The 11,494-nt window shown below is 33.1% G+C and overlaps 1 protein-coding gene across 1 annotated transcript in view; it reads left to right on the forward strand.

Moving 5' to 3' along the window:
- Positions 1–2,480: 2,480 nt before the first annotated feature.
- The window catches only part of LOC106462329 (protein ALP1-like), a 27,074-nt gene continuing 18,060 nt past the window's right edge, over positions 2,481–11,494 (forward strand). Inside the window, exons 1-3 of the mRNA XM_013922237.2 lie at positions 2,481–2,563; positions 2,790–3,308; positions 7,801–7,958. Coding sequence (XP_013777691.2) covers positions 2,798–3,308; positions 7,801–7,958 — 669 coding nt within the window. The 5' untranslated portion in view covers positions 2,481–2,563; positions 2,790–2,797. The remainder of the gene's footprint in view (positions 2,564–2,789; positions 3,309–7,800; positions 7,959–11,494) is intronic.

The following is an 11,494-nucleotide window of genomic DNA, read 5'->3' on the forward strand; positions in this document are numbered from 1 at the left end:
GTTTTGATTGTTTATAACATGTTCAAAGATTATGATTCCAAAATGTTAGGTGTTTCCATTATTTTATCCAACCCCTGTGTATGCATCTATTGCTATTGCTAATTCGATTCACTTGAAAGAAGCGTATGAAAATCTCGAACTTCTTCTTAATAAGGTCAAATACAAAGAACATGGCTGGCTACTTTGTGGGGAGTTAAAAGTATTTTTTGTGTTGTTGGGTCAACAATGCGGTTATACAAAGTTTCCATGTTTTTTGTGTGAATGGGACAGCAGAGCATGAAATCAGCACTGGGCAAAGAAGCAATGGTAACGCAGAGTCAGCCTGATACCAGGTTGACACAAAAAAGTTCTATTACCTCCATTTCGTATAAAACTGGTCTTGATGAAGCAGTTTGTAAAGGCCTTAGACGAAGATGGCGACTGTTTCAAGTATCTATGTGGGCAATTCCCAGCTTTTTCAGAGCGAAACTTGAAGAAAAGATTTTTGCTGGGCCTCAGATTAGGAAATTGATTCTAGATGAACAGTTCAAAAGGACAATGAAGAAAGTTGAAAAAGAAGCGTGGATTGCCAAACTGACAAATAGTTAGAAAAACAAAGACCCAAATTATGAAAATATTGTCAATAACATGTTCGATAAATTCAAAGAGTTAGGTTGTAATACGAGCTTGAAAGTTCATTTCTTACACTTACATATTGACTATTTTCCTGAAAATCTTGGTGCCGTCAGAAGAACAAGGGGAAAGGTTTCATCAACACATCATGGAAATGGAGAGGAGGTATCAGGGAAGATAGAACATCAGCATGATGGCTGATTACTGCTGGTCATTAAAACGAGATGCTCCAGGCGCAATACATAAAAGAAAGATCACAACACGTAGTTTTGAGACAAAAAGACGTAGATTTCACATAAGAAAATCAGGATGAATGAGGATGCATATTCGTTTGACATTGATGTTCTCCCCTTTTCTTCAATTTGTTTGCATTTTTGTTAACAGACATAATAATAAAAAATTTCTTTTGTTAAACGAAATAATAATTTTATCTAAGTAAGAGTTTTGTTTCCCTTCCAGATTTGTAAAAAATCCTTTCGCGATAGAAAAAAATTAATATTATTTGCGAACTCTGCGTAGTTGAATTATGGAAAATCCGTTATTAAGACCAAAGCAACTTTTATGAAGTTTAAATTCGCAGGCCTGTGTTATGCATATAACGTATATGACTGAAAGTGTACTTTCAAAGATTGCGACATCATACTTTTATTTTGTGCTCAACTTGAAGATCATAAGAAGTGTTTAACAGTATTTTCTCAGCATGTAAGTTTGTCCAGTCTTAAAGGTCAGTGCTACCTTAATTGGACAATGTTTTATTATTCATTATAAGTAAGAATTTAATAAATTGGATATCACGATCCTATATTACAGTATGAATAAGTATATTCTAAATATATATGTGAAAATTCTTTGAAAACACAAGACTGTGTAAACACTGATCTCTATATGTATAGAGCTATGCATGTATAGTACAATTTCAATAAAAAGTAATTACTACCGGACAGAAATAACACAAAGCTTAGCTTAATAATCAGAAGTTAAGAAAGTCCATGGAAACAAACGGTGTCGAATTCGTCCCAGTCTGCTTTGCGACACCATGGCTTTAATCAAACACAGAATGAAATCGATGTGGGTTAAAAATTTCAATTCAATTCAGTCAGTGGTGTAGCAAGGAGTTGCAAAGTAGGAGTGCTTGGTTAGACATGCAGCTTTTACAATGAGAGATTGAAAGTATTAGGAGATGCTAAAATAGTTCTCGTGGTGCCAAAGACAGTTCAATCTAAGGGGGTCTGTGGCATTTCCCCACAAAATCAATATAATGATATAATTTACAGTTGCTATATAAGTCAAACATGTAAAAGTGGGGGTGATACAACACCCTCATTACTCCGGTTCCGACGCCTCTGCCACTTTAATTACAGTAACAAGTATAGGAAGTTTTGAACATTTGTCAAGTTCTGAATTTTCCTAATGAAAAGCGTGTATGGCTCAACATCATTACGAATTATATACTAGGTAGCTGTTTGATTGTCTTTTGTTTCATTGCAAAAGTACACAATGAGCTATCTGCACTTTAGCCACCGCGGGTAATCATTTCTCGGACTTTAGCGTTGTAAGTCCGTAAAGTTATCGCTGACCTATTAGGGTTGGGTCTACACAAACACAAAACACAACATCCATTGAGGAATATCGAATTTACAAATAATTTCATTATTATGTGTAACAGGAAGACAGATCTTAATCATTCACTTTTGGATTTTTTTTAATTAACTGCGTTTAAATAAAACTTCTTTTTTAAATGACCTTACAGTCACATAACAAGATAAAGATTCGGTAAAATAAATTTACAATACATTTAACTAGTTCGAAAACCTAATAGTTATTTAACTCAAATGAAACGATAGATGGCAGTAAAGCAGACGAAAAATATGTATATTCGATTGAGTGAAACAGTTCGAAAACTATTGTTGTTAAAAAGTGGTGAAATTGTTACTGAGTTTCCAATAAATTCGTAAGCTTTATTAGTATTTAACCTAGAAGATTTAGAAACTTTCAGTTAATAGTTATAAAAGTTTAAGTATTATTGTTTATATATCAGGAACTGAAATTGAGTCAAGGAAATTAACAAATTGCTTTTAGTTTTAAAAAGTTTAACTTTAACTTAAGTATGCTATACTTATAACTATAACTAGTTTTACTATAAGTTATAATCTTATCTTTTAACTTTTTAACAATAGTGAGAAGAATGGCACGGCGCGATCTTAAACGTAAAATTTTGGGACTTTTTTTGTTACAAGAAGTACTGTCTAGTGAAGAAGAAGATTGGTTAATAATGCAGCTGATTCAATCAGATGCTGAAGAAGATGTTGAGCTTCTTTTCCATTTACTTCTTGGAAGCAGTGCTGTTCCTCGGCCAATCCATAGAATGATAGGGTTTGTTGAGAGAATAGTTCCGACATTAGCAGGCAGTCAATTTAAATATTATTTTAAAATGTCCAAAGAAGCTTTTGAAGCTTTAGTTATGATGGTATTGTCAACGGGAGAGCTTAAAGTTAAAAGACCACGTGTTGGTGGAAAACCACCAATTTATCCCATGAAACAAGTTTTGGTAGCACTATGGATGTTGGGGAGCTTAGAGACCTATTATGCCATTGGTGATCGATTTGATATCAGTGTATCCACAGCTGTTAGATGTGTAAGGAGGGTTTGTCGAGGACTTGTTGCTTTGAGAGGAAAGATGATAACTTGGCCATCAGGTATGAATGAATTTGATTATAACCAAGTTTCTATGGTTCAAAATAAATTTATTTGCATAGTCAAATTTTAAACAAAATAAAAGCAAATGCAATTAAAAAATTTGTTATATCATGCAGATATATAGTCAAAGTTCCATATTTCTTTACAATGACAATGTAACTATAACTCTGGAAAATCTGAAAATGTCAAGGAATTTTAAAAATAGAGTAAAAAATGTGGTAAATTGAAAAAGTATTTCAAAATTAAAAATGTATAAACGTTGTGAAATTTGGAGGGCTAGAGATTTTCATTTAATTTATGTAGTGCATATTGGTGTATAGAAGACATTTTAATGCTAGTAATAAATAACTATATTTATAACACCAAGTAGTTGCTTTTATTTAATTAGACACTCAATGTTTTGCTTTACAGCTTCTTCGGGAGTTTTCACTAAAACACAAACCGAAACTGACAGTACAAAGTTCCCTTTACAATCTTAAACACCTTAATCAGACCCACTCTAACTCTTCTTTTTCCAAGAGAAAACAGTTTGATAGATTTCAACCTCTCCTTGTATGGGAAACCCTCCATCCCAGGCACCATTCTAGTAACCCTCCTTGGAACCCTTTCCAACAATTCAATGTCCTTCTAAGGTAAGGAGCTCAAAACTGAACACAATACTCCAAATATGGCCTGACCAGTGACCTATACAGTGAAATTTGTATTCAATATTTCTGTAGATACAACTTAACACATTCATTGTCACATAATAAATTAAGTATAAATAAAATCAAACATTCAACAGGTGCCAAGGAGCAGTCACAGTGTCCTAAACTCATATGCCACAAGAGAAATTTGGCTTTGAAACATAATTGTCTGTAACCCACCAGTGTGTCATTAATTAGAAACAATATGGTACATCCTTTTTTGATCTCCTAACTTCCTGTTTCACCAACTTTCTTGAACTATTATAATCTTCTAAATCTCCCATCATAACAGTTAATTTATACATCATAATTTTCCTGTAGTAGGCATTTTTGAAAATTGATGTATCACCTTGTCCTGATTCTGAGTACATTTTTTTTTACTTTTCAAATAACTAGTGTTTAATTTTTTCTTCTGATTGAATAGAAGAAATGTTTTGTGAATACTTTTAGACAAGTTTCTCAAATTAATATGAAAATGTGCCAAAATAACACTTTATACTTGTAGATTTGAATATTCTGAGATTTCCCAATAATCAAAATATGTACACTACAACATTCAAGGTTAGAAAATATAAAGGTTTCATATTTTCACTATTCATTTCATATATTCTTGTTTTGAAATATATATTCCATTGCAATCGCTTTTTTTCAGCAAAACAGGAGCATAAAAATACTAAGTTAAAAAACAAATTAATTTAGCCCACCAATGTTACTTAACAAAGTACAAAAAAAAGGGAAAAGAGGGTAAAAATAAACTCAAAATATTTTTGTAATTAGACTGAAGCTTTTCTTTTAATGCTTTTGCATGTTATTAGTCAGATATTCCAAAATTCAATACTAAACATTTGTTGTGAGGACAAAGTTGTAGGTTGATCAGATAATAGGTAAGAAGACATTGATCCATCAGAAATATTATATATATACCACTGAAAATTTTCTCTTCAGCTACTATCTTCAATAAAACTTACTTGTGTATATTCATAACATATGGACAACAAAGGATTATTTGGTCCTTCAAGGTTGTCCTTTCAAACTCACATCCTCAAAAAAGGGTTAATAGATTAGCAAGGCAGGTCTGCCCTTTGATAAGACTGTGGTGGTTCTCTTTTATATCTTATTTCATAAGATGATTTTGTAAGTGAAGACATCCTGATGTTTCTGGATAACAGCAGTGATAGTTTCTAAACATCTGTTTTTTTCCACTTGAAACTCTTGTACTCTTGGCAAAAGATGCAATGAGTCCAATTTTCTGCCAGTTTTAGTATTTGTTGGAATATAAGTAAACAAATTAAGTGAACTTATCTCTTCACCATAAGCAATTTTTAATATGTACCTTTAAGTTATTACTGTAGCTTTATCTCATGAATTATTTCACATCTGTTTTCTAAGCATAACATGTAAGTTAGAAAAAAGCTATTTAGAGAAAGCTGGGGAACAGAGTTCAGTTTCACATCATAAAATTAATTACCATTAATCATGTAGTGTGTGTTTGTGTTCTGACATTAAGTAATTTGTTGCAATCAATATTGACGTGTACTCCTTGTTCAATCTGTAGGTAAATCAGAAAAATAAACAAATTAGAAGTAATTATCTCGGTTATTAAAAACAGGTAAAAAAATTCATGGAAACTTGATATTTACAATCCGAGGCTATAGAATGTTTCTAACTGCTTCATCATTTTCACTTTGTTACAATAACATAATCCAGTTTTAATAATATTGAATTATTACTGAAAAATATTATATATGCAGATTAATTATATATATGTAAATGTGAGATTATGAATACATCATGAATAAATACTTTATTATATTATTATGAGTAGACTAAAAACTGACTTGGGAATAAGTTATTATTTGTAACTTGCAATTAACCACAAGTTCACCTTTCCATCGAAATAGGCATACATTACATACGTGTAAATCATGACAACAAAGTCTCTGTTAGTTTATCTAGGCTATCCAATTTACTAAACTAACCTTTAAAATAAAACACTCAGAAACAGCCATTATTATTCAAATATTCGTCAAGCCTTCCCTTTAATTGTATCCACCACATCTGAAGCAACTTAGCTGAAGATGACCCCTACCCTGCCAAAATTTATATTTGGCCTCTAGTCCTACCAATCTCACCATTAAGTATGAAAAAAGATGATGCATTAACACTATCTGTTCCTTAGCAATCTTAAATGCCTCAATCAGGTTCTCATTAACTCTTCTGAAAACAATTTCAGAGATCTTAACCTGTCCTTTTTATCCCAGATATCCTCATAGCCCTACTTTGAAGTCTTTCTAATGATTAAACGTCCATCTTGAAGTAAAGATCCTAGCACTGAACATAATATTCCAAATGTAGCCTAACTAATCACCTATACAATGAAATTATAATCTCTTTAGACTTATATTAATTAATATTGTAGATACAACCTGAAATCCTATTTGTCCTGGCACTGTCAACAGCACATTGTATAACATTGATGTAAATCCAAAAGAGCATAAGCCCTAACACTGAGACCTGAGGTACCCCACTTCTGACATTAATCCAGTTTTATTGAACTCCAATGCTAATTGATCTAGACAAGGTGGTTTTGCATTGTTATTATTGTCTATCTTATATATTCCTCATCCAAGTGCAACAAAAGTGCAACACAAGGTGGTTTTGCATTGTTATTATTGTCTATCTTATATATTCCTCATCCAAGTGCAACAAAAATTAAATTTATTGACTAATTATGTCACAAAAATAGTAAGTTACATGAAATTTTGCTGAAATTGAAAGATATGCAGATAAGTTCGTTTCACAAGCTTTGATATTAAATGTTACTTAATGATTTGACACTAGTAGTTGTTGACAAACCAAGAAATTTGTTATTTAATTATTTTAAATACCTGAGAAATGTCATTGTTATCATGGAAAACACCTTTATAACCATTAAACTGTACCATTTCCAAAGAATACAACAGGGCTTAAAATTATTCAGTTAGTCAACCAAATCTGCCTCTCACTTAAGAACTTTTTTTTAAAATAATGATCACATTTGTAGTCTTTCAATCATAAGAAACATGAGAAAATATCATGTGGTGAAAGAATATATAGTTGTTTTAATTTCAATTATTTTAAAACTAAAATGAAACTTCAATGCTAAATTAATTATCCCTGATCTCATGGTTATTATAGTGTTGTAATGTGTTCTGTGGTTGGGTAGGTTCTTTTGGATTGTTTGACAAAACAAGGCCAAGTGTAGTTCACATAACAATAACAAATTAGTTTATTTCTGCATTAACATTTGCTAACAGGCTACTATCACTTGTATACAGTTGTAGACCTAAGTTCACAAATAAAGTTCTCATTTTCAATAGAAACTGACTTGATTAATAGCAAACCTGATTAACTTTACTCAGTTAATTTTGTCTTGATCAACAACTGTTTGATGTTTCACACACGAAACACTTCTTTGAATTCTCAATCACTACTCAATAGCTTCTCAATAAATACTTTATTGACTGACTAGCACTATGACTAACTACGTACTAGTATTTATAACTAATGCACCCATCTATATCTTAATGAAATTTACTAGCTATTAACATCATGCACCCTCTAGCTAATATATAAATGAAAACATTGAAAATATAGCTTACAACAATAGAAAAGGTAGAACTTTGTGAATGGTTTCTTTTTTATAGTTAAACAATGAAAGAAAATTGTCTGTTAACAATGTGATCTGCATTAATAAATTTTTGGTTTTTTGTTTAAAGTGAGAATCTGAATAAAAACTATTTAAAAATTTCATAATTTTGAACAGTTCAGAAACAAGCAGAAACAATGGAAGAATTTCAGAAATTGTCAGGAATTCCTGGAATTATTGGAGTTATTGATTGTTGCTTGATTCGTATTCGAACACCGCGGCGATACAAGTCCAGTTATAAAGATTCTTCTGGCAATACATCAATGAGTTTGTTGGTAGGTATACAATTTATTGTGATTTGAAATTTTGCTAACTTGATTGTTAGAAAATCCATCCTAACTGATATCTTTAATATTAATATTGTTAATGTGAAACTGTGTGCCTTCAACTTTGCCTGGTTGGGTTATACATCCCATCCAGATAGTTTCTTCATTTATTTGTGATGACCCTTTTCTTATTTCTCATGTCTTCTCTCAACATGTTTGTCATCTTACAACTTCTCTTGTGTCTGGTCTTTGAGATCTCCTTTATGAGATTTCGCAGGTGTGATGTAGATGACTCTAGAGGGATTACTACTTATACTATAGGTTTCACCTACCCTAACTTTTGTTTCACTCTATTCACCATTCTCTACTCTCCACAGTGGCTGTGATTGTGAGGTGTTTCTTTTTCATGTATTGCCTCACAGGGCATACTTACACAAAATCTGCATTGAGTTGGAGAGTACAGAAAGTGTTAAGGCTATCTGTCCCTTCTCAGTGCTTGCCATTTAGATGGGGTTTTCTGTAAGACTGCTTCAGTGGCACATATATATTTCATCTTTTAGACTGTTCTGCAGATGTGAGAAATAAAGAAGAAAAAAGTACCAGATGTATGTCTGCTGTCTTTAGTCATGGTAACCCATTGCACTGTCTCTCAGTGAGGGACCTAATTCCAGATAAATGTACCTGATGACATGGTCAAAGCACCTCTCCAGCATTTTTTGTCATGCAATTTCCTCCTTTACCATTTCTTATAGTAGATTATGGGAGAACCCTTTCTTCCCCAGTCCCAAGCTGCTGGGGAAGACAGTATGGAGCATTTTTCATTGGGCAGTGCAATCACTCTGATACGAGACACCCCTGATTGGACACACCCCTTGTTTGGGTAGTAGGACCGGGTTGTTACCTGGTAACGTAGTACAGGACACCCCACTATATTATGAACCAAGCTTTTTATTGTGATTTGATCCAGCTGGATGGGTTTTGGGTTTGCCATAGAATGCAAGTTTGGGATGCTTCTCCCTACACCTGATTACTGTGATGAGTATCTCCTGTAAATATTATTCTTATATGTAATGGTCTTACTTATAGCCCTATCCACACTATACAATTGTGCTCAGGTTCCTGCCTGTGAGAAAATAGCTGGTTGAGCATTCTTACATTCTGCTCACCTTAATGACACTTTCATACCATGCAAAAAGATTCTTGTGACACTTTCCTTGTTCTACCTCCTCTATTAACAATGAATACTACAATAACATTGGATGGAGAGTATTCTCTGCTTGATATGGATTAAGTCTCCCACTGATTGCTGCTACACTGTTCTACCCTCACATCATGGATGTAACACTCCTTGTTCTTTTCATTTCTGATATTGTTTTTCAGAAAGGAACTAAAGTTTGTAGTTTTTCTCCTCACTAGCCCCGCCACTGTCTTCAGTGTGTGATTTTAGCTCTTTGTGGTGCAGAGAGTTGAGCAGCATGTCACAAGTTAGCAATTTTCTTACCGTAAAATGTATTTCAGATAGATACTCATCTCTCTGCACCATCTCCCACCCTTCTCACCCACTTCTGGTGCTGCATTTAGGTTGCTTCATAAAAAATGAGCCTTTGTTCAAATGGTAGTGCTCACGGGGATTACTATGCATGGAGGATGTTATCCTCCTGTTGATGGAGGTCTATAGTCTAATTATGATTACATCATAGGCTTATGCAAACACATTGACACGTGTAGGCGTGGAAGCTTTGTTCAAGGCTTATGGTATGTGCAGGAATTTACATAGCAGTGTGTGTTAGGTAATAGCTCTTTGTGGTGCAAAGAGGTGAGTATCTTGTAAAATATGTTTTCAGGTAAGGAAGATGTTAATGCAAGTGGTTTCTAAACTGTGTGTTGCATTACACTCGTGTGTCATGGCAAGTTGCTAGGGATTTTGTGAGAGTTTCACAAAATGAAGAATAATTAAGAACAAAAACTACAAAACATATTGCATGTGGTAGCAGGGGTGTCATGCAAATGAGGGTAAGTGGGGTAGGATGTTGTCGGTGAAAAATGTTTGGAAAACTGTTTTAATGTTTATGCTAGTCAGATATCAATAAAAGAAGAAAAGTGTTATCATATTACAAAGATAGAATTTTAAGTATATTTTAACTTTGTGAAAAATACTTTAGATGTTATTTATATGGGCATTAATTAATTGTGCATACCATTTATGCTTCAATGATATGGGTCTTGAATTGAATGAGTTTAGAGTGACCTTAGTTATGTTGATACAAATTTTAAATTTATATGGTTTTGTGGCATGATCATAAATTTTGAATCTAGGTAATAAAGACAATGAAAAAGGTCGATCAGAAAAAAAAGACAAAGGTAAAAAAAATAAAGAAAGTTACACAATCAGGTAAAAAAGATAAAGAAAGTTACACAAACAGGTAAAAAAAGTCAAAGGTATGTGATAATAAATAGTAAAATGCTCATTTTGGAATTTGTCATTTTATACCATTTCTTAAATATAGAACTTGCTTTTTTTTACTTTTTTACCTGTTTGTGTAATTTTCTTTCTCTTTTTTTTTTCCAATTGCGTTTTTTCCACTGTCTTTCTTACCCTCGTCTTTATTATCACCACTGATAAATTTCATCCTCTGTCCTTGCTAACCATGACCCAGTAAGAATTTTTAGTGCACAAAATACCTGGCTTACAAATACTTACTAATTGAATAAACTGTTATCTGTTTTTCACATTCTAATGACCTATGGGTTGAGAAACACTAATTCTAATATGATATCTTACCTCCTTTTACAAAAAACTTTCTCGATTAGTACTGCCCTCTATTGGTGCTAATTTTTTGCTCACTACTAGCCTTGTAACTCACACTTCTTTCTGCATATCTACATGCAAACTTGTTAACCACTTTTTGATTGGCAGTCTTACTGTACAAACATGTTTTTTAAGCTTGCGATTTAGTTAATATATCCATACCTTTTTACTTTTGAATGTTTTCAAACTTCAACACTGCTGTTTTTCTCTTTTTTTAGTGGAGAGTCATGATTTAAATTTCATTATTTATTCTCCCTTTTCTAATTTTTGTTTTCTCCTTTGTGAGTTATGCACTCGCAGTTTTGGGTAATCATGACTACCTCTGCTGTTGCTGCTATGGAGGATTTTTCATTCACATTTGTGGGGGAGATAATACAGTTGTCGGCTGTGTTTTATTGGGAATTGTACCATTGTGGGCAACATTATGTGTAACCTGTTGAGTAGCCTGTCATACCAATGCCTTATGGTAGTTTTTTTTTTACCCTTCTGAATATGCTTTCTGTCACATGTCATTTTGGGGGATATTACCAAGGCTTCCTTTGCTCTTTGTAGCCATTATTTCCTCATGTATGCAGTGGTGGGATTCAGCCAGTTCGCACCGGTTCGTGCGAACCCTGTTCTTAGAATTTAATGACCTCCACGAACCGGTTGTTAACAATCGTATGTATAGGACTAATAATAACGTTACAACTTACAAGTACGCGTGTTTACAACGCAACTTTACTAGCAGGCTAGG

This window comes from Limulus polyphemus, unplaced genomic scaffold (genome assembly GCF_000517525.1).
Source record: "Limulus polyphemus unplaced genomic scaffold, Limulus_polyphemus-2.1.2 Scaffold1143, whole genome shotgun sequence".
In the NCBI taxonomy this organism is placed as follows: Eukaryota; Metazoa; Arthropoda; class Merostomata; order Xiphosura; family Limulidae; genus Limulus; species Limulus polyphemus.